Below are 21,817 nucleotides of genomic sequence, written 5' to 3'. Positions count from 1 at the left end.
CTGTAGCTGGAGGGGGCAAGCGCACGTGAACAGGCACACATCCTGGGGCAGACCCCTGTCAGTGCCCTGCTTGCCTACAGTCCCAACCCCCGCACCGTGAAGCCTCCAGTCCCTGAGCTAGAGTAAGAGTGTCCATTGGGGGTGCAGTGGGAGCACGGTGCGGAGTAGGGCCTGTGTGCTGTGACTGCTGGGCCCGGCGACTGGCCAGGCCAGGTCTCAGTGACCCAGCTCCTCTCACTCTGGGGAAGAAGGGGCACCTGGGGGTCCTCAGAAGGGGGAAGTGTATTCTTTGAAAGCTCTAACCAGGAGCTTTCTAGACTTTCTGGAGCGGTCATGGTGCTCACGAGGTGAAGTCAGCACCTGCCACCCCAGGCTGGCCTGGTCTGGCAGAGGGGGTCTTTCGGCCCAGCCACTGCCTCTCTGGGGGTCCCCACGGCCTTACTGACACCCTCCTGTGTCCCACTCTCCCACCTCTGCTCACCAGGGTAACTGTACCACATGCGAGGGCCGGGAGGACAGCCAGGAGTACGCCAACATCCGCTCGGCCATGAAGGTGCTCATGTTCACCGACACAGAGAACTGGGAGATCTCCAAGCTCCTGGCCGCCATCCTGCACCTGGGCAACCTGCAGTATGAGGGTGAGGGACCCCAATGGTGCACCTCTGCCCTAGTCCTGTCCTGGCTTCAAGGGCAGCGCAACACCTAGCTGCCGGGGAAGGGGCATGGGGGGCTGGTTGGCTCAGCTTCTGGGCCAGCTACCGCATATCTGCTTCGTAGGAGCCAGGGCTGCTGTCAGGAGCTCTGGGAGTCTGGGGTGGAGGAGTGTGTGTGTGTGTGTGGGGGAAGGGCCACAACGGCCAATGTCCCCACTTGGATACTGGGCATGGCACCAGGTGCTGGGCACACAAATTTCCTACCTCGTGGTGCCCATAGCTCATGGGAAGAACATCTTTCAAAAATACCCTGACCCAGAGAAGTGCTGAATCACGGTGCCGGTGGCCCCTGTGGACAGGGCATGCCCCCGAGAGCCTGGCCCTCCTAGCCTGCCCCTTTCCCCTGTGCCCACCCTCGTTTGCCTGACCCTGCACCCCGCCGGCTGTGACAGCCCGGACTTTTGAGAACCTGGATGCCTGCGAGGTCCTCTTCTCCCCGTCCCTGGCTACAGCCGCATCCCTGCTCGAGGTCAGTGTCCGGCCTTCTGTCCTCATGGCTTCTGCTTCAGTTTCTCTCAGAGGGGCAGTCTTGACTCAGGTTCAGGGGGCTGGGCATATGGAACCTGGAAGCAGGGACTCTGCTTGGGAGAGTTCTAGAAGTTCCACATGGAGAACTGATTGTGAGCAGGATCTGTGCTGCGCACGGGTCTCAGGGAGGGGATAGAGCCTGGCACCCAGGAGCCTCGCCGTCCTAACTCTGGTGACCCTGGGGATGGTGTGGGGCACGGGGGGCCCTGGGTGAGTCAGTCTGTCCATCTCTCAGCAAAGCCTCACTGGGCTCTGCCATGGGATGGAAAACTGGGAGGAATAAAACCAGTCTGAGCCAGTCCTGGGAGGGCCAGGTTAACAGGGAGTGAGGAGGCGGTCAGGAAGAGAGCAGCCAGCCCAGGCTGTGTTTGGGTGCGGTGTGCTGGCTGGGGAGGACCTGGCTGCGGAGGCTGCAGCTGTGGGGCTGTGGGGAAGGGCATTCTCAGTGGAGGAGCTGGTCTGAGCAAGGCCTGGGGGGACAGTGGGAAGGGAGCTCTTTAAGGTGGGCAGAGGGAGCGATGGGTCAGGGGGGTCCGGTGAGCGCCGGGATATTGCCCCACCAGGTGAACCCTCCAGCCCTGATGAACTGCCTGACCAGCCGTACCCTCATCACCCGCGGGGAGACCGTGTCTACCCCGCTCAGCAGGGAGCAGGCACTGGATGTGCGAGACGCCTTCGTCAAGGTGGGCTCTTTGGGGCGTGGCTCCGGCTTGCTCCACCTGGGGTGGGGGCATTAGCTTGTCCATATAAGCAGGAGTGGAGGACTCCACCCAACCAGACAGACATCTGGGCCGCAACCCCTGCCTGCCCTTGGGTCCAGGCTCTGGCCACTGGCTCTGCTGGAGGGCTGAGCAAGAGGCTGCCTTCTCCTGAGCTCTGTTCCTCCTGCAGGGGGCTGAGTGTCTTGCTCCTAGGGAGCCCTGCCAGCTCTGGTCCCCTCAGGTCCTCCATCCCCAGCCTGCTTTGCTCCCCAGCCCCGTGGGCCTCATGCTGGGACATAGTGTTTGGGCACTTGATCTACTGTGCTATTCCCAGCCCAGAGGACCAGGGAGGCCTGGTCTTTCCAAAGAAGACACTAAAGGTGGGCTGGGTCAGGTGGAGAGGGCCCCCAGCCCTTCCTGCTTCCACGCTCACTTGTTTGCCAGCCATTGCGTCCCTGCCTGCGCCATGTTCTGTGCTGGTTTCTGGGACCCTCCAAATATTCAGAGCTGATAGGGAGACAGATGTGGATGGAGGGATGGGAACCCAAAGGAGGGTTAGGGAAGGCTTCTTGACAGAGCTTTGAGGAGTAGGAATTGTTCCAACAGGAAAGGGGGCTCCAAAACAGAGGGAATGGCTTGAGTAAAGACTAGGGGAGTTCAAACAGCAGGGGAGGGAGTGCGTGAGGCGGTGACGGCCCCAGGAACCCAGACTATCTCCTTGGGATGGCGTGTGGGTCCAGGGGCTGACACAGCCCCTTCTCAGGGCATCTATGGGCGGCTTTTCGTGTGGATCGTGGACAAGATCAACGCGGCCATTTACAAGCCCCCCTCCCAGGAAGTGAAGAGCTCTCGCAGGTCCATCGGCCTCCTAGACATCTTTGGGTTTGAGAACTTTGCTGTGAACAGGTACCATGAGGGACTCTACTCTGCGGGAATTTTCTTCCACAGACAGAACAGGTGTTGCATCTCTCCTTTAAACCACACTCAGCAGGCTGTGAGCACGCTATGCCGGGCTGCAGACACTTTGCCTCCAGTCGTCCTAGTGGGCTCCCTCACTCACCTTCTGGCCCATCACCTCCTGGTGCTGGGGTCAGCTGAGGCCACTGGGGGTGGGTGGGGAGAAACCTCTGACACCATCACAGACACCCCAATGACCAAGGGGCAAGGTGCCTCTAAGCGGATGAGGCTGAGCCACGCTTGGGATCCCACAACTCCCTGAAGGGCCATTCTTGGAGGCCGTGGCAGGGGCAGCTGGAGGGAGCGGGTCCACATGGATCCCAGGGCTGGGGGCAGCCTCCCCACCCACTACCTACCTGTGTGACTCCTAGCAACTCACTTTAATTCCTGTAACGTCTGGATGTCTCCAAGTCCCCCACCTCCACCCAAATACCCACAGTGGATATGTGCAGTGTCACCTGGTAGAGCACTGGGTTAGTGACTCAGAGATGCTGGCCCTCAGGAGGTCACTTGCTAAATCTCATCAGCCCCCTTCACCTCTGCTGACAACTTTGGATCCCTCTTCATGCCCCGCCCCTGCCCCCCCAGGGCCATGGCTCCAGCCCCCCAACCCTGCCCGGTCTCTAAAGGGATTTGGTGCCCCCACCTGTCAGTCAGCTCACAGGCCTGGTCATGTGGGGAAACGGTTCCAGCCATTGGCGCCTTCTGGTTCAGTGTCCCCTTCCGTACCTCCAGGGTGGGGGATTGGGCCCTGCTGCCTGCCTCAGAGGCTGGGGAGTCTGTGCAGGGAGCACAGCATGGCCAAGGACGTGTAGGGTGGAGGGCCCAGGCCTGCTCAGTCCTTCGCCTGCCCCCTGTGCCCCCCGTGCCCCCTGCAGCTTCGAGCAGCTGTGCATCAACTTCGCCAACGAGCACCTGCAGCAGTTCTTCGTGCGGCACGTGTTCAAGCTGGAGCAGGAGGAGTACGACCTGGAGAGCATCGACTGGCTGCACATCGAGTTTACTGACAACCAGGACGCCCTGGACATGATCGCCAACAAGCCCATGAACATCATCTCCCTCATCGATGAGGAGAGCAAGTTCCCCAAGGTGCGCCTGCCCGTTGTTGGACGCCTGTGCAAAACACCCCCTTCCACCCTGAGCCTCTGCTTTCCTCATCTGTAGAATGGGACCAATGATATGTGCCTCTCAGGGTGGCTCTGAGGCCAGGGCAGGCGCATTCCTCTGACATTTGGGGATCACCTGCAGTCCACGGGGTCCTGGACCGAATGATGGAGATCTAAGCATGTGGCTGGTACAGAGCAGGTGCTCCAGACCTGGGATGGGTGTCGGAGAGGGGGAGGGACTGCTCCCATGATTTCCACTCTGGGAAATAGATTTTCTAAACTGGACTGAGTGCTCAAGATCATGTAGTTCCAATCCACCCGCTTAACAGATGGTGAAGTGGAGGGCCAGAGAGCTCCTGTGTGGGGTGCAAATGGAGGACACTCTTGAGAAAGACCAAAGATCGGGTGCAAAGGCCTAGGCCGGGGGAGGCAGGAGGACCTGGGGCAGGGGGGGGCTGAGCACAGTCATCGGTTCCCACAGGGCACAGACACCACCATGCTGCATAAGCTGAACTCCCAGCACAAGCTGAACTCCAACTATATCCCCCCTAAGAACAACCACGAGACTCAGTTTGGGATCAACCACTTTGCAGGCGTCGTCTACTATGAGAGCCAAGGTACAGCGTCTGTCTGGGGCTGGAGTCTCTTTGCCTGGGCCCTCTCCTGCCCTTGCCTTGCTCCTTCCCCAGGTTGGGCTGGGGCCTGGAGCAGAGCCAGAAGGGGCCTTGGGAAATCCTGGGTCTGCTGCTTTTTCTTTCTTTTAGAGATTTTATTTTCTTTTATTTATAAAGGGTTTTTTGTTTGTTTGTTTTTTTTTTTTGAATTTGAGAGAAAGCATGCTTGAGCAGGGGAAGGGGCAGAGGGAGAGGGAGAAGCAGACTCCCCACTGAGCAGAAAACCCAGCTGGCGGTGGGGTGGGGGTGTGGGGGCTCCATCCCAGGACTCTGGGATCATGACCTGAGCCGAGGCAGGTGCTTAACCAACTGAGCCACCCTGGCGTCCCTGGGTGCCTCTCTTTTAGAGATTTTAATAAATGGTGGTGAAGTGTATATAATGTAAAATGTACCGTCTTAACAGTTTTTTAAGATTACAATTCAGTGGCATTAAATACACTCACGGTATGTGCCACAGTCCCATCTCCAGTGCCTACCCATTGCTCCCAATGAGCTACTGATTAAGCAAAACTTTGCCCTTCTCCCCCGGTCCCTGGTAACCTCTATCCTATTCTCTCTATATATATCTGACTACTCAAGAGACCTCATCTAAGTGAAATTGTACAGCATTTGTCTTTGTGTCTGGTTTATTTCACTCAGCATAATGTCCTCACGGTTCTTCCGTGTCATAGAAAGTGTCAATCCCACATATGTGTATGTATATATATGTTTAATATATAAAATTCTTTCATCTCTTGATGCACATTTGGGTTGTTTCCCCCTTTTAGCTGCTGTGAACATGGGTTTGCAAATATGTTTGAGTCCCTGCTTCCCATTCTTTGGGGTGGGCTCTGTGCTCCTATTTGCAGAGAGGGAAGCTGAGGCTCGAAAGGGAAAGTTAATGGTCTTTCCATCACATTGCCAGTTAGGGGCCAAGCCTGGCCTAGAACCAGCCCCGAGACCCACGGGGACTCTGAGCACCAAGACCAAGTGTGAGCGTTGAATGGGCTACATGGTCCATGCAGTCGGGCTGTGCAGTTGGGTTCTGTCTTGAAGCTAGTGGTGAAGGAGAGGGTCAGCCCCCAGTCAGGGTCACCCCACCTGGAATTCTTGCAGACCGCCCCTGCAGCTCTGCCCCCACCACCCTGGTCTGAAGGGCCTCATCTGTCGCATGTGTCTATATTGAGCTCTTACGTTCAGCCTCCGAGAGTTTTGTTGAAGGCCAGTGAAATTCAAAACAAACAAGCAGAGAGCCACTGGTTTCCTACTCCCTTGTGGGGTCACCAGAGGGCTGACAAGTCTATTGGTGAGCTGTGCTGCAGGGATGGGACCTGAAGCCTGCTCAGCTCTCCCCAGCTGTTAGACTGTGAGATCCAACCTCTCTGTTAGAAGGAAGGAAGCCAACTTTAAGTTTGAAGGACTTTTGGGCAAACCGATGTGTCTGTTGTCGGGAGTAACAGAGGGTTGTGTCTGGCCTCATGCTGTTGCTGAGCATAGAGATGGGAAAATTAAGTGGACTCTGCACAAAGTTATAAAATTATAGAATGTTAGATCTGGAGGGAACATGAGGCTTATCTACTTCATGGATTTGAAACGGCGGTGCAGAGAGGGAAATGACTTGCCTAAGGTCACTAGCCAGTTTTGAGCTGCTTTAAACAGTTTGGCCAGCATTTCCTGGCTCACAAAGCACTGTTTTAATCCAGCATTTTATTTACGAATCAGGTGGATTCCTCAGGGGATCTGAGGCAAAGCAAGAGATTATGAGTACCCTCATTCCCATCTGACACAGGAGGAAGCTGAGGTCCAGAAGGGGGACCATCCTAGGGCCCCAGAGTGAGTCTGTTGTTGACTTTTGATTAGAGCCCACAATTCCTTCCCAGCTCTAAATGCTACCCTTCCACCGCTAGGTGCCTTCTGTCGCTCCCCCTCCCCAGATGCCAGGTGGGCAACCCAGTGCTACATCTCTGTGCTGTCCCCAAGCCTGGGCACCCTGAGTCCTAGGGGAAAGGGTGCTGCTTCTCTGTAGTGTTCTTCCTCATCAGGCCTCCCCAGCCGTGGGCCACTCTGTCTTCTGTCAGCCTTAGCAAGAGCCACCCCCTGCCCGCCCCATTAACCGGTCCCTAACTCCTCAGTCCCTGGGACTGGCAGGCCTCTTGAGGGTCTGTGAGGTACAGTGAGCCTTCCTGGGCTGGGGCCAGGAGTCCTAGGTTCAAGTCTCAACCTGCCCGTGGCTTGCCGTGTGGTGTCAGATAACTTGCTTCTTTGAGCATTGGTGTCCTCCCTTGTGGGATGGGGAAGATAATCCCCTCCACCCCCCAGATAGAGGGTGCTGGGAGGGCACTTTGTGGAACATAGCACACTGTTCAAGCACACAGTGTTTTAAATGCCATTGCTCTTAGCTCTGTAGCCCAACATGTGTTCTCTCCCAGGTGACACACTTACTTAACTGGGGCTTCCGTGCCTTCATTCAAAAGACTAAGGCCAGGGGCGCCTGGGTGGCTCAGTGGGTTAAGCCGCTGCCTTCGGCTCAGGTCATGATCTCGGGGTCCTGGGATCGAGTCCCACATCGGGCTCTCTGCTCAGCAGGGAGCCTGCTTCCCTCTATCTACCTCTCTGCCTGCCTCTCCGTCTGCTTGTGATCTCTCTCTGTCAAATAAATAAATAAAATCTTTAAAAAAAAAAAAAAAAAAAAACTAAGGCCGGCCTTGCAGGCACTGGGTAGCTCCCCGAGGAAGGCAGCCCTGCCTTCCCCGGGCCGAGGCCTGCAGCCCTCCTCTCTGAACAGGTGGAGGGGGTGCATGTGGGGAGAGAGGTACGGCTCCAGGGCTGGCTCTGTCCCCTGCTCTCTCCGTCATCTTGCGCAAGCCGGGTCTCTGTGTACCCTCTGTGGAGTGGGTATGGTTGAACTAAGCGAAGTTTGAGGGTCTTCTGGGCTCAGACACTGTGGGTCTGGGGAGCGGCTGAGTGTTGTCAGGTGAAGGCTGCCGGAGCTCTCGAGGTGTGACCCACTGCTTCTTGCCACTGCCCAGGCTTCCTGGAGAAGAACCGGGACACCCTGCACGGAGACATCATCCAGCTGGTCCACTCCTCCAGAAACAAGTTCATCAAGCAGATCTTCCAGGCCGACGTTGCCATGGTAATGTTGGGGCAGGGTCTCTATAAGGCAGGAAGGGCCCCCAGAAGCCAGGCCAGCGTCTAGGCCCACCCTTGTCCAACAGTTCTGGCTGGGCTCCTCTGACCCCAGAGTGAGGGCAGCGCTCTGCTGTGGATCTAGAACGGGGCCTTGGGGTCTCCATGGTCCTCCCGTCTGCCCCAGAGAAGGGTGCCAGGAGAAGTCACAGAGCACAGCCTGATCAGGACATGGTTTACCATGGAGGTCCCCCCCAGCTGGACCTCCAGCAGCTCATAGGGAGCCTGGGAGAAGGGGGCACACCTGGCCTCAAGGATGTGCATGGATGTGGGTGTTCAGAGATCCAAACGCAGCAGGCATGGGCGCCTCAGCCCTGGGCCCCATACAGGGTGCAGAATTTTCCACCCTCAGCGTTTCCTTTGTCCCTAGAGTGGTAGTCTGGCAGACTTGTCTCCTGCGTGATTCTATGCCTCTTCATTTCGTACTTTCCTCCTGTCCCAGGGCTTCCTGAAGGGCACTCGGAGGGACTCGCAGGGAGGGCAGAGCCACTGTCCCCTCGGTGCCTGTCTGGGTGCCTGCACTTCCCCAAATCCCCGGGAGCCCAGACCTCTGCCCCGAGAGTTGTCCTGTCTCCCTGACTTTGCTCTCTGTTTTCTGATCCACCACGTTCTCCTTGCCCCCAACCCCATCTGGCCCTTCACGGTGGTTCCTGTTGTAGTTTCTCTGTGGTTATTCATCCGGCACTCTTCGCCAGTCGGCAGCTTCCGTGAAGGTAAAAGACCCCTGTCTGGGGCCGGCGGATGGCGGGCCATGCCTCAGTGGCCCCTGGGGCTAGGCTGTGGCCTCCGCCCCCGTGGCTCTGAAGCTTGGGGAAAGGGCCGGCTTTTTCTTTTCTTTTTTCTTTTTTTGGAGTGTGTTTTTTTGTGGAGTGGTTTGTGGAGTGGTTTTGTGTGGTTTTTTTGCTTCTTGAGTTGTGTGAACTGTGAGCCTCTCCATTTCTTGAAGGAGAAAACGGAGTCCTAGAAAAAGAGGCAAGACTTGCCTAGCATGCCCTATGAGCCGGGGGCCAAGCCAGGACTCTACTCCGGGTCTCCCATGTCCGCTGGCATTGGGCTCTTCCCCAGACTTTCCTCTTCTCCTCCAGTCCCCAACCCACCCCCACCCCAGGCTCAGCCGTTCCTCCTGGTCTTAGGCAGCCCTGGAAGATCATGGAAGCTCGTCTTCTCCTCCTGCCCTCTCTCCTCTCTTTCCAAAGCACCTGGAGACATCTGGGAACCTCCCCATAAACTTTCCTATTCTGAGGCTTCTTTCCCTGGACCCTAGGACTAGAACCTACTTATTGAGGAGCCACGGGGAGGTCCAAGTTGAAGACCCTGGGGTCTTCAGAAACGGCTCATTCTTGAGGGAGTTTTGGAGCACAGAGTTAGAACACAACAGTGGTGCGTTTGATCGTGATTATATCTTCTCTCCTGGGCCAGGCTGTGAGCTAGCCACTTCCATTTCTCACCTTCCTCACTCCTCACAGCAACCCTGCAAGTGGTTAGTATTGTCCCCACATTAGAGACCGGGAAGCTGGGGCCCAGAGAGACCCACAGTGCGGGCCCAAGGTCACACCATTTGTGACACATGGGACTTTGGTCCAGGTCTGTGTCAGGGAGGTATGGGAACTCATCCAAAGTCCCACACAAGCGAGGCTGAGGGGAAGCTTTGCAAGCCTCCGCTTTGTCTCTGTGTGTGCCGCCCCACCTCAGAGAGAAAACTGGTGTGGAGACTGTTGGAAGCATGCTAGCTCTGTTAGAGGGACGTAGAAATCTGGTGAAGCGTGAAGTATTTAGTCACAGTTTGTTGATGACAGTGCTTTATCTTGGGGTGGAAGCCCACACCACCTCCTTCCAGTGATCCAAACCCACGTCCTATGCTCCTCTCCAACCCCCAGATTTCCATCCTTTGACTCTAGCGTCTGCCTCCTGAGGTGGCCCTGGGCAGCCCCACCCCAGCCAGTACTCCTGGAGGGACCAGCCAGGCCATGAGCACCGTGGTTCTCCCAGGCCATCCAGCCCCCCGATTGATGTCTAACCCCAGTCATATGTCCCCAGGCCCTGATTCAAGCTTTATGCAGGTGGCTTGTCCTGCCTGTATGTCCCCAGCCCTGTGCACGTCCCGCTTAGGTGTCTGCCCCTCATATCCCCTCTGGAGAGTCATTTAACACTGAGCTATGGACATTTTACTCCTGCCTTTACCCTATTTCCAAATGTCTGCAGATTCTCCCAGAAACTCATGAATATCAGAAAGGAACACCATTCCCCTCAGTGAAATACAGTTGATTCAGCAACCCCGGGGGCCAGGAGGTGCGAGTAGCTCCCCTTCCCACACTCCTGCTCTCAGACACGAAGGGTAATGGGGTGCCCATTCCATGCCAGACGTCGGCCTGCATTCTGGGGACAGGGCAGAGGGCAGAACTGAAAACAGCCTCTGTCCTTGTGGAGCTTATCTTCTGGCAGAGAGGAGAAATTGCTAGTAAGCAGATAAAAAATAGAATACCTAGTATGTCAGAGAGTGATACGACGGAGAGAAATTGAGGAGGGAAAAATGCCCGAGGTTTGCAATGTCGAATAGGGGCCCCGGGGAAAGGCCTTATAGGAAGTGGATAAGGAGGTGGTGGAGGCAGCAGAGGCTGCGGAGGAAAAGCGCTGCAGGGGGGAGGAGCAGCGAGTGCGAAGCCTGTGGGCCCGCCTGGAGCCCCGTGGAGAGCATGACGCAGGGGTGGCTAGAAGCACGGAGAGACTAGAGGTCAGGGGGCTGATCCTGCAGGACCCCGTCAGGCCTCACCAGGACGGCGGTGCTCACGCGAGGGAAGCCGGGAGCCGTCGCAGGGGCTCTGAGTGGGGCGGGTAGAGAGCTCTGGATTTGTGTTTTGACAGCTTTCCCTGGGCTGCTGGGTGGAGAGAGGAGCAGAGGGAGGTGTGGAGTGTGGGGGACAGAAGCCGGGAGGTAGAACCAATAAAAATTTCGACGTGTTGGAAATGAAGGAACAGGAGTTGGGGACAGTCCTTAGAGTTTGGTCCGAGCAATCAGAAAGCGGACGTTTCTGGGAACCAACAGACACCAGGAGCCGCTTTTGCAGGGCATTGCTGATTGTTAGTTGTGCCAGGGCCTGGGCCACGACCAAAAACAAGGCAGATCTGCCTGTTCTCACCAGGCTCACAGCCCTAGGGAAGACAGACAGACAGACAGACAGAAGTAGTTCCTGAGTGATCACAGAAACCAAAGAAAGGTTTGTGTCGTGTACGTGCCATTCGGGGTGTGCCTGCGTGCGCGGGTGTGCCGCGTGTGCTGTGTGCAGGATTGTGTGTCCGTGTCTGTGCTGTGTGTGCGCTCGGAGTAGGGGCTCCAATGCGGGCTGGGTGAAGCCCGCTCCGGCCCGCTCCCCCTCCAAGCCGCGGGTCGTCCGGTGCTGCGGCTGGGTCAGGTTCTGGGACAGTCATGGGGGTCAGAGACGTGACAGTCACCTAACCCCATTGCAGACTCCCCAGCCTCCCTGGCGAGATCCTAGTACCTGTGCCAAATTGCACTCACACAGAGACCGGGCATGTTTCAGAATAGCGCGTGTTTGCTGTTTCCCAGCAAGCTCTGTTTCCGTCTGGGCCATATGGTCTAACTGCTGTCTGTGTCACACGCTGCTGCCCCACCGCACCATACACTTCACACTGCTACACGTGCATGCCTGGCTGGCAGGGCTGAGGGATGTCAGATGAAATTAGGCCTCATTTAAAATATATAACCTTACAATAATAATCAAATTCACTGACAAATTCTCACACAGATGCAGCTGGGAGGGAAATAACAACATCAAAATACTTTGGAATTGAGTCTGATTTCTAGGTCTAGTCTCACAGGGTTGGTCTGAGATGCCCTACTTCCTATTTGTGGACCAGGCCCTCCCCTAGCACCCCTGCCTCGTTTCACAGCATTCTGAGATGGGGACCCCGACAGGGGAGGGGGTGCTAGCCAGCTCACCCAGATAGTGGCTGGCCAGTCGGCCTCAGAGTGTCTGGGCTTCAGGACCACACGGCCGGAGGCCAGCTGTGTGCCTTAGGAGGCTTATCCGAGCCTGCTGCTGACCAGCTAATCCCACAGGGAAGGGACAGGGCACGGAGAGCACCCCCGTCGACCCCAGCACACACATGGGTTCCCAGGCTGCTGTTTCCTGAGATGTATTCTGTGTTCACCGTCGTCACAGCCCTCATCACAGCTAGTGAGGTGGCACTGTTCCCACTTAGGAAACAGGTTCAGGGCTGTTCAGCGATGTGTGTGAGATCACTGTTAGGAGGCAGTGGGCCCGGGGTCTGAATGTTGGTCTGTCTGACCCATCTCTAGAGAGGACCTCAGTGTCCTGAGGTGACCAAATTCGGCTACTCATTTATTCCCAGCAAGGCAGAATGGAGACTGAGAGGGGCTGGGCCTTGCCCAGAGTCCTCCAGCAACTCTGGAAGTGTTGGGGGGCGGGACCCACTCCCCTTGTAGTGCTCCTCCAGACCCAGGTCCCAGGGAGTGCCCCCGGGGTGCCTCTGGGGCCCAGAGCCAGCCTAGATGGCCAGTTACAGGAAAACCCCAAGTGCCCTGCTACCCGGCTTCTCCAGGGGCGGCCCTCCCTCAGGCCTGAAGCCTGCTGACCTCCCCTGCTGCTTCCCTTCCTGGAGAGCTGGGGGCACAGGTCAGCCCCTCCCATCCCTGTGGTCCGTCCCTCCAGGGTGCCGAGACCAGGAAGCGCTCGCCCACACTCAGCAGCCAGTTCAAGCGGTCGCTGGAGCTGCTGATGCGCACGCTGGGTGCCTGCCAGCCCTTCTTTGTGCGCTGCATCAAGCCCAATGAATTCAAGAAGCCCATGGTGAGTGGCCCTGGTCCCTGGTCTAGCCAGCCGGGGCACAACCTGGGGCAGGGAGGGCACCTGGCCAAACGGCAGGGTGAGGGCTGGGCTGAGACTTTGTCCTCTTTGGGGAATAGCGGGGCACCTGAGGGGCTTATAGAACCGGTTCCAACTTACTGGAGGTAGCAGATCTCCTGGAAAGAGCCTTGACAGCAGCGGGCTCCACTCTGGTTCAAATCCTGACTCTACCGCCTTTAGCTGGGCTTAGCTCCCTGGGGCCGTTCATGCAATATGCATGCAGACTGCCTGGTGTAGGAGTCAGCTGTCATTCTTGCTGTGGCCCTGACTTTGAAAACCTCCTCTTCTTCCATCCTGCAACCATCACCTCCTCCTTGAAGCCTTCCCAGATTCCTCTGACTTGTTGGGGATGCCCTCATTTTTTGACTCTGCTGAATAATATTGATTGGCCCTTTTCTATGTGCCTGACATGGGCCAGAGTCTCTCCACAGCCCTATTCCACCTTCCTAACAGCCTGGGAAGGAGGGATGGACCATTGCAATTCCACATTTGAGATGTGTAACTGCAGACCCGGAGCCTGAGGGGCTTGAGGCCAGAAGCTGGGAGCCCAGGCCACCCTTCATTTGAGCCCTTTCTTTCCATAGCTCTGGGAGGTGTTGTTTACCACTATGCTCTTCCCAGAGGCCCAGGAGGGAAGCTGGGGCCTGGGGGGTCTGGGGAGGGACGGAAGGAGGGAGGCCAGGGCTGGGCCAGGGAAAGTGCGTGGAGGGAGAGGAAACAGGTGGCGGAAGCCAGCCAGCTGCATGCTGGTCCTGCCCCGAGGCTGAAAATGTTGCCCAGAGTGGGCTGGCCTGTCCCCCATGGGGCTCAGGACTGGGTCTGCTGGGGCATGAGGGTTACACAGTGTTCTCGCTCCCCATCTAGGGCAGGAAGTGTGGGGGAAGGAGGCCAGGGGCCTGCCAAGCTAGTTGGGTAACCTCTCTCCTGATCTCAGATGCTTCCAGAACCTTCTCTGAGCCCAGACCTCAGCATCTATTGCCTGAGCCTTAGCAGCAGGACCTTCTCATTGGTCTCCAGCTCCCTCTTCACTGCAGTGAGAGCCATTGGGTCTCAAATGCAGCTCCGACCTGGTTACTCCCTGCTGCCCCCAGCCTGGCCTCTGAGCACTCTCCAGTCCCTCTACAACCTCCTGACTCTGTGCCCATGGGGACAATTGTCTCTTCCTTAAGCTTCTTATTGCCAGCAGCCAAGAAGTTGTTGGAAGAGCTGCTGTGGGGTTGAACAAGCACCCGACACCTGCACAACCATGACCTTGTCATGCATTAGCCTCCTCAGTCCCCATAAAGTCCCCAAACATTCCTGTGCTTCAGACTGCCACACCTTTGCCTGTGTACCCCCTGCCGCCTCTAGTGCCCTTTCACCTGACAAGTAAGAGCCCAGGCCACCTCCTCCAAGAAGCCCCCTCAAGGTAGCCCAAAGGGAGTTAGGCTGTTTCTCTTCTGTGCCCCCAGAGATGCAGTTTGTCCCGCAGGAGGGTTTCATTTTGTGCTGCTAAGTAGGCTCAAACAGCAGCCCAGGGTTCAGTCTGCCTTGCTTCTCATCTGCCGGGTGGCTGGGAAAAGGTCGAGTGGGGCTGAGTGCCCCCAGGACCCACCAGTGCTGATGCCCGTGGCTCTGCGCCCGGCAGCTGTTCGACCGGCTCCTGTGCGTGCGCCAGCTGCGGTACTCGGGGATGATGGAGACCATCCGGATCCGCCGGGCGGGCTATCCCATCCGCTACAGCTTCGTGGAGTTTGTGGAGCGCTACCGTGTGCTCCTGCCCGGGGTGAAGCCCGCCTACAAGCAGGTACAGGGCTGGCGACGGAGATCGCAGGAGGGAGGGGCCCAGCTCTGGGCTGGGCAAGAGCCCTTGTTTTCTCATGGGGCCGGCGTGCTGGGCTCAACATTAGCTCAACCACCTAGGGTGTGTCTGGGGAAGTCAGGGATGGGCCAGTAGAGGTCTTTCCAAGGACTTGGGTCACCGTGCTCAGCTGGCGTGGCCTTCACGCACGTGGGATAGTGGACAACACCAGCGCTGCCCAGTGGGCCTTGGATGTTAGCCTTGGAGAAGACTTTACCGTCATCTGGCCCAGCTGAGGAGAAAACTGATGGTCAGAGAAGGCAGGACCTGGCCAGGGACACACAACATGTCAGGGGCACAGAGCGGGAGCCAGAGTCCTGCTTTTTTTTTTTTTTTTTTAAAGATTATTTATTTATTTATTTATTTGACAGAGAGAGAGATCACAAGTAGGCAGAGAGGGAAGCAGGCTCCCTGCTGAGCAGAGAGCCCAATGCGGGACTCGATCCCAGGACCCTGAGATCATGACCTGAGCCGAAGGCAGCGGCTTAACCCACTGAGCCACCCAGGCGCCCCCAGAGTCCTGCTTCTTACCTTGGGAGGGACACTCGGTGGCCCATCTCACTGGTGGGGCTGTCCCTTCCCTTGTGCACACCCTAGGACGACCTTCGGGGGACATGCCAACGCATGGCTGAGGCTGTCCTGGGCACCCACGATGACTGGCAGATTGGCAAAACCAAGATCTTCCTGAAGGTGAGTGTAGCCTCTGCTCTGTCGGCCTCGTGGGTGTGTGAGTTCCCGTCGCAGTGAGAATGGGGTCCTCGGGCCTCTGAAAAGAAGCTTGAGCATCAGGTCAGTCAGCGTTGGGCCTTTGTGATGTTCCTGCTCCGTGGTCTGTGATGGGGGGGTGGTTTAGGTCTCCTCTGTGGGGGATGGGAAATTGGTTTTAAGAGCATCTATGATCTGGGGGTGGGTGAGGTCAGAGGTGGTTCACCAGGGAGGTCTGGATTCAATCAGAACCCTGTGGTTGGTTGTCTGCCCTGGGATTTTGGGCCGCTCGTTGGTCCTTTCTGAGCCTCATGTTCCCATCTGTAAAATGGGATGTGTTTGGGGGCAGGGGGCTCTTGAGAATATCTTAAGGCCCCCTCCTATGATTTCCTGCCAGGCAGGGCTCATCCTGGCTGTGCTAGGCCACATACAGCCCCCTCCTCTGTCCTCTACAGGGGCCTATTCACACCATCCCTGAGCAACACCTGGAGCTCAAGGGGGCCGGACTTTAGGATGAGGCAGTTGGGGAGGGGGCAGGTCTGGGAGCTGGGCCATGTGGTGTCTTGGCCTTGGAATAGAGCTTGCTGGGAATTGGTGGGGCCCTGGCAGCTGTAGCAGGGACAGTGTGAGCTCCCAGCCTGCTTGCTTCTCCATTTCCATTTCCGCTGTCCTGGGTGAGGGGCAGGGCTCCTTCCCCTCATGGGTGGGTGGGGCCCTGGCAGCTGGGGATAGCTGCTGGAGGGAAGGGAAAAGCCAACCGAGAGCTGGAGGGAATCTGGGCTCCTCTAATTCTTCCCTGGCTCAGGGACCATGGACCAGTCCCTTCATCTCCCCAGGCCTTCATGTCCTTGTCAGAAAAACATGTCCACTGTGCCCTGCCTGCTCAGATTGCTGGAGCCTTTTCAAAGAGCGTTCTTTGTTGTGCCAGGCCTGGTTGGGCGAGGAGGGGGCGCTTTTTATCCAGGAACTTTTGTTCTCTCAGTGGCCCTGGGACGTAAGAATGTCACGCCCTTTTCAGAGGCTCAGAGGGGAGAAGCCCATGGCCCAGTCAGTGCCCTGACCTGGAGTGGAGAGCAGGGCTTCTAGCCTGTGTGGCGAAGGGAGGAAAGGGGCAGCAGGATGGTGTCTGGTGCCAGAGAGTGCTGAGGACCATTCTTGTCCCCACTCTCACCTCCCAGGGCTCTCTAGAAATGTGCTGTCATTTCGAGAGCCCAGACACATACTTCTCATTCATACATTCATTCATTCGGACAGCCTCGGCCCAGCTGCTTCTCCACGGCCCTGTCCACAGTGATGTGGTCTGGGGTTATTGGACAAATGTGCCTCCATCTCCCCAGGGCAGGGCCCCTGTCCCCACCCCAGCACTTTGCACGGTGTTGGCACCCGGAGACCTTCCATTCATCTGTCTTGACCATATGATGTGGTTTTGTCTAACTGGAGTGACGAAGAGAGGCTTAGAGAAGTCAGCAGGGCCTGGGTTGTGCAGGGGGGTAACATGGGGGATACCAGTCTTCACCCCAGGAACCAGGGGTGTCACTTTAAGGTCATCATCAGCTTTATGTTTTGGGGGGTTTCGTCCCTAAAGGAGGGCCGGAGCAGGAGTGACAGAGACCGGGAGAGAAATGGCAGGGCCCAGGTCAGCGAGCCATGTGACAGAGACATTGAGGAAAGAGATGGCCATAGGGATGAAGCCAGTGTGTGAGTGGTGGGCTCTCGGACCCTGCCTAGTCAGATTAGTCAGATTAGCTCCTCCTGGGACATTTGTCCCACCCTGGCCTCTGGGAAATGGCCCTGAGCCGGGTTGGTCCCTGTGGCCAAGGGATGCTACCCATGGGGCCAGAGCCTGGCAGGGAGCTCTCGGCCTGGCCTCCATGGGAAGGGAGGGAGGGCCTGTGTGGGGAAGCCGCAGCGGGGGGCTGAGCTGGAGTCCCTGCGAGGAGGATGGGGGTCTGGCTCAGGAGCTCTGCCCTCCAGGACCACCACGACATGCTGCTGGAGGTGGAACGGGACAAGGCCATCACCGACAGAGTCATCCTCCTCCAGAAGGTCATCCGGGGGTTCAAAGACAGGTATGTGTCTGGACCAGCTCCCCCACCTTGGCCCACACACAGACGTGTGCGCGTGTGCTGGCCTTGCCTCTGCCCCCTGCACAAACGCCAAGAATAAACACATCCTATGTGCACACATGTGCGTAGTGTATACACACGATTGTGCAAACACTGATGACCACAGACATGTGATGTGACTCACGCAGCCCTGCTTGGGCCCCGTCTGCCCAGTGACATGGAACACACCCTCCAAACTGGCACACACACACGGATCTGTGAGGCGCCCGGGTGACACTCTGGTGTCTCAGATGCCTGATGAAATTTCCCAGAAAAGAAATTTGAGGTTTTGTGACTCACAGAGCATGTCCCGTGTTCCCTGTAAGGGGCATGTGTATGGCTGGGACAGCTCAGAGCTGGGCGGGGCTGACTCTGCTGTGTGAACTGGGCTCCACAACTCCACAACCTGCCCCTCCCTCCCTCCCTCCCTCCCTCCCTCCCTCTGCCATCTGTCTGTCCATCATCCTTCAGTTCATCTGCCCTTCCCTCCGTTCTTCTGTCCGTGAGTCCGTCTGCCCATCTGTTTATCCCTACCCTCAGCTGCTTGCTTGTTCATGCACACCCAGGCACCAGCTCCCCGGCTCTGTCCCATGCAGACGTACGCAGGCTTCACCCCTCCACTGTCCACGTCTACATTCAGCAGACACCTGCTGTGTGACGTGTGGTCTCTCTGTCCTCCATCAGGTCGCAGGGGACTGTCATCCCATACAAGCTGCCTCACGTGGACAGGGGGTCAGCACTGTGCTTGCTCAGAGTCCTGTGGAAGACATGGGCTCTAGTCCCAGACTCCTTAAATCTCACTTTCCTTGTCTATAAAATGGCCAAGTTAGTAATAAGTGATGTTCACAGTGTTTGAAGGTTTTAATCTTTATATTATTTCACTTATTATTCAAATGTTTCTTCATTCAGTAAATGCCTTCTGAATGCCCATCTTAGTGGGCATATGTGACGAGGTTGTGAGGCAGTCAGGGTGGGTGGTATTGTACCCATTTTACAGATGAGGAAGCAGAGGACAGAGAAGTCATATGCCTTTGCCCAAGGTCATATAGGGAGACACTGTGCTGGGACTCAGCCCTGGTCTCCTGAACCCCACCAAGACCCCACCAGTCCCCTGGCTGTCTCTGGGCACTATTTCTCAGATCTAAGAGCCTCTATACCATGATGCTATTTCAGATCTAACTTCCTGAAGCTGAAGAATGCTGCCACACTGATCCAGAGGCACTGGCGGGGCCACAACTGCCGGAGGAACTATGAGCTTGTGAGCCTCCCTGGGGGCTGCTCCTTGCCCCACCAGGCCTTTGAACCCGGCCCTGTTGCCGTAGCAGCAGGTTGTCTCTGTGCCCAAGGCCTCCTTGGCCTCCTGCCACTGTCCTTGCTAGCTGTTCCTGCTCCTCCAGCCCAAAGTCCATGTCGGCTTCTTGTGGCTCTTTCCATCTGGTCAGCAAAGTCTGTGGCTTTTCTTCTGGAATGTTTTGATGGGTTGGGAGCACCCGGGCCATTAGAGACCGTGGAGGGGGACGGGAGCTGGTGTCACATGACCTCTTGCAGAGTAACTGGGCTGTGGCCTGGGCGCTGAGCTGGGGAGGCAGACAGGAAGGGGGCCGGCTCCTAGTCTGAGAATGGGGATCCATTGGGGGTGGGGGCCCTCCTTCAAGGAAAGCCAAGGCCTCTCCCTAGAGAACTCTTGTCTGAGAGGAAACAGAGCCTCGCTCTGGGGAGCCCTGGTCCTAGAGAAGGCAGAGCTATGTTTGGGACAGTCAGCCTGGAGCCCTGTGCCGGACTGCCCCATGGGCAGGGCTGGCGGGCTCTGAGCTGCCGGCTCTCCTTGCAGATGCGGCTGGGCTTCCTGCGCCTGCAGGCCCTGCACCGCTCCCGGAGGCTGCACCAGCAGTACCGCCTGGCCCGCCAGCGCATCATCAAGTTCCAGGCCCGCTGCCGTGCCTACCTGGTGCGCAAGGCCTTCCGCCACCGGCTCTGGGCCGTGCTCACCGTGCAGGCCTATGCCCGGGGCCTGATCGCACGCAGGCTTCACCGGCGCCTCCGGGCTGAGGTGAGGTGTGCTGAGCCCTAGGTGGGCTGCGGCTTCTGCAGGGTGCTGCTCGGCCTCAGGCCAGCAGACCACCCCTGCTTGTCAGTCGAGGCCAATACCTCCAGAGGGGATCCAGGACCCTGTCTCGTCAGGGGACCTGGAGAAGCTACAGTCACACTCCTTATTTCCCTCCTCCCAGTTGAGAGCAGGATCTGGGGTCTCAGTCACTCTTGTGGTGAATCTGGGTTGGCTTTGGGAATCAGCAGTGCCCCCAACCAGCTGTGTGACCGGGAGAAATTCTCAGGTCCCTTAGTTGCCCTATCTGCCAAATCATTCGGCAGGGTCACTCGCCATCCCAGCACCCAGTCAGGGTGGGGTGGGTGGCGGCCGGCAGCAAGTACCATGATGGTGCTTACTTAGCTGGCGGCCCGTTCCCTCAGTACCTGCGGCGCCTGGAAGCTGAGAAGATGCGGCTGGCAGAGGAGGAGAAGCTCCGAAAGGAGATGAGCGCCAAGAGGGCCAAGGAGGAGGCCGAGCGCAAGCATCAGGTGAGCTGAGTGGCCCAGCCCCATGGGTGTCTGCTCACGGGCCCGACAGCACTGGCGGACCATCCCCTGTGCAGGCAGCCTGCCCTGGTTCGAGCGGCGGGTGCTTGTCCTGGGGGGAGCCTGAGGACAGGGGGCTGTGGCTGCAGAGTGAGGGGGTCGTCCCCTCAGGAACAGTTTTCCCAGTGGGAGAGAACATGGGCATAAAAAACCCGAGTCGGGGTGAGAGCATGCAGCCTGGGAGCCCCCTACCACATGTGGCCGCCGAGAGCTTGGAATGGCGAGGGGCTCTAAGTGTAAAACAGACACTAGATTTTGAAGACAGGAAAAAAAAGGGGGGAGGATATGAAACCTCCCAGTACAATTTTAAAAATAATAATTACATGTTGACATAACATTTTGGAAATATTGGGTTAAAGAAAATATATTATTAATAGAGATTTCACCTATTTCTTGTTACTCTTTTAAACAAAGCCGCTACATACATGGCCTGCATTTGATTTCTACTGGACAGGGCTGGTCCAGAGCCTCAACCTAATGGCTGTGGGATTTCTGGGTTAGTGGGGGTCCCCTCCAGGTGGGAGGCACCGTCAGGCTTCTTGGAGGAGATGGTTCCCAGCTGAGCCCTGAAGGGCAGCGGCATTGCTCTGGGCTTGTCTGGAGGCTTCTCAGCAGCCGGGTTCTGGGCCTCTGCTCTGGAGGGTGAGGGTGGGATGGGGCGGGGCTGAGGATGGAGAAGCCCGAGGCTCAGTCCTTGCCAGCTGTCTGGAGGTGGGGACCAAGGCTTGGCTGCTTCAGGGGTACTCCTGGGCTCCCTGAGGAGGGCTTACCCCCTGAGGTTGTCCCCCCATCTCACGTCGGACAGGCGCGCCTGGCACAACTGGCTCGTGAGGACGCAGAGCGGGAGCTGAAGGAGAAGGAGGAGGCTCGGAGGAAGAAGGAGCTCCTGGAGCAGATGGAGAGGGCCCGCCACGAGCCCATCAACCACTCGGACATGGTGGACAAGATGTTCGGCTTTTTGGGGACTTCGGGTGGCCTGCCAGGCCAGGAGGGCCAAGCGCCTAGTGGATTTGAGGTACCAAAGCGAGGACAGGGGTGGGGAGGGGACGCAGTGTGATAGCCCTCCTCCCTCCTTTGGTTCCTCTTTATGTTAAGGTCCACCTGGTCCCCTCTGAGCAAAGGGCAGCAGTGATGATGTGCGACCCCTGCCCCTGCCCAGCTGTTAGCTTGCTGTGTGACCTTCAGCAGTCACTGTCTCTCTCCAGGGCCATTCACAAACTTTCATTCATTCGTGTATTGAGGACCCTACCACACGCCAGGCTCCGTTTGGGTCTTGAACAGCATGACCCAGTTCCACCCTTGTGCAGGAGGAGCTGGCCCCACAGGGACAGGCTGGGGGAGGGCTTTGGCCTGAGTCTGTTCCCACAGCAGGAAAGCCCTCTGGCCTCCTCAGGATCTGGAGCATGGGCGCAGGGAGATGGTGGAGGAGGACCTGGACGCAGCCCTTCCCCTGCCTGACGAGGACGAGGAAGACCTCTCCGAGTACAAATTCGCCAAGTTCGCTGCCACCTACTTCCAGGGCACGACCACGCACACCTATACCCGGCGACCGCTCAAGCAGCCGCTGCTGTTCCACGACGATGAGGGCGACCAGCTGGTGAGGGCTGGGGCTGCATGGGTCCCCAGGTGGCAGGTCCCCGGGGGGCAAGACAAGGACGGACTCCACCCTGATGCCCGGGCCACGTGCGCACAGCCTCACGGAGCAGCGGAGCTCCTTGGGAGCAACTCGGCTCCAGCACTGGAGCCCGGCAGCCCCCGGCAGTCCCCTCCCCAGGTCGCCCTGGCCTACTGGGAAGGCTC

At 57.6% G+C, this 21,817-nt stretch overlaps 1 protein-coding gene across 3 annotated transcripts in view; it reads left to right on the top strand.

The window, feature by feature from the left end:
* Nucleotides 1-21,817, top strand: part of MYO7A (myosin VIIA) — an 83,592-nt gene that overhangs the window by 34,764 nt on the left and 27,011 nt on the right. For all 3 annotated transcript variants that reach the window (XR_006385657.1, XM_044258471.1, XM_044258470.1), the window contains exons 8-23: nt 485-638; nt 1,106-1,182; nt 1,805-1,924; nt 2,706-2,848; nt 3,778-3,988; nt 4,487-4,622; nt 7,688-7,794; nt 12,539-12,676; nt 14,361-14,519; nt 15,171-15,263; nt 17,253-17,347; nt 18,557-18,641; nt 19,215-19,433; nt 19,853-19,960; nt 20,823-21,032; nt 21,411-21,614. Coding sequence is in view for 2 of the 3 variants with exons in the window: in XM_044258471.1 (XP_044114406.1) it covers nt 485-638; nt 1,106-1,182; nt 1,805-1,924; nt 2,706-2,848; nt 3,778-3,988; nt 4,487-4,622; nt 7,688-7,794; nt 12,539-12,676; nt 14,361-14,519; nt 15,171-15,263; nt 17,253-17,347; nt 18,557-18,641; nt 19,215-19,433; nt 19,853-19,960; nt 20,823-21,032; nt 21,411-21,614 (2,259 nt within the window). In the remaining variant the exon portion in view is untranslated. The remainder of the gene's footprint in view (nt 1-484; nt 639-1,105; nt 1,183-1,804; nt 1,925-2,705; nt 2,849-3,777; nt 3,989-4,486; nt 4,623-7,687; nt 7,795-12,538; nt 12,677-14,360; nt 14,520-15,170; nt 15,264-17,252; nt 17,348-18,556; nt 18,642-19,214; nt 19,434-19,852; nt 19,961-20,822; nt 21,033-21,410; nt 21,615-21,817) is intronic.

This window comes from Neovison vison, chromosome 7 (genome assembly GCF_020171115.1).
Source record: "Neovison vison isolate M4711 chromosome 7, ASM_NN_V1, whole genome shotgun sequence".
Lineage (NCBI taxonomy): Eukaryota > Metazoa > Chordata > Mammalia > Carnivora > Mustelidae > Neogale > Neogale vison.
This window is presented reverse-complemented; position numbering and strand designations above follow the sequence as displayed.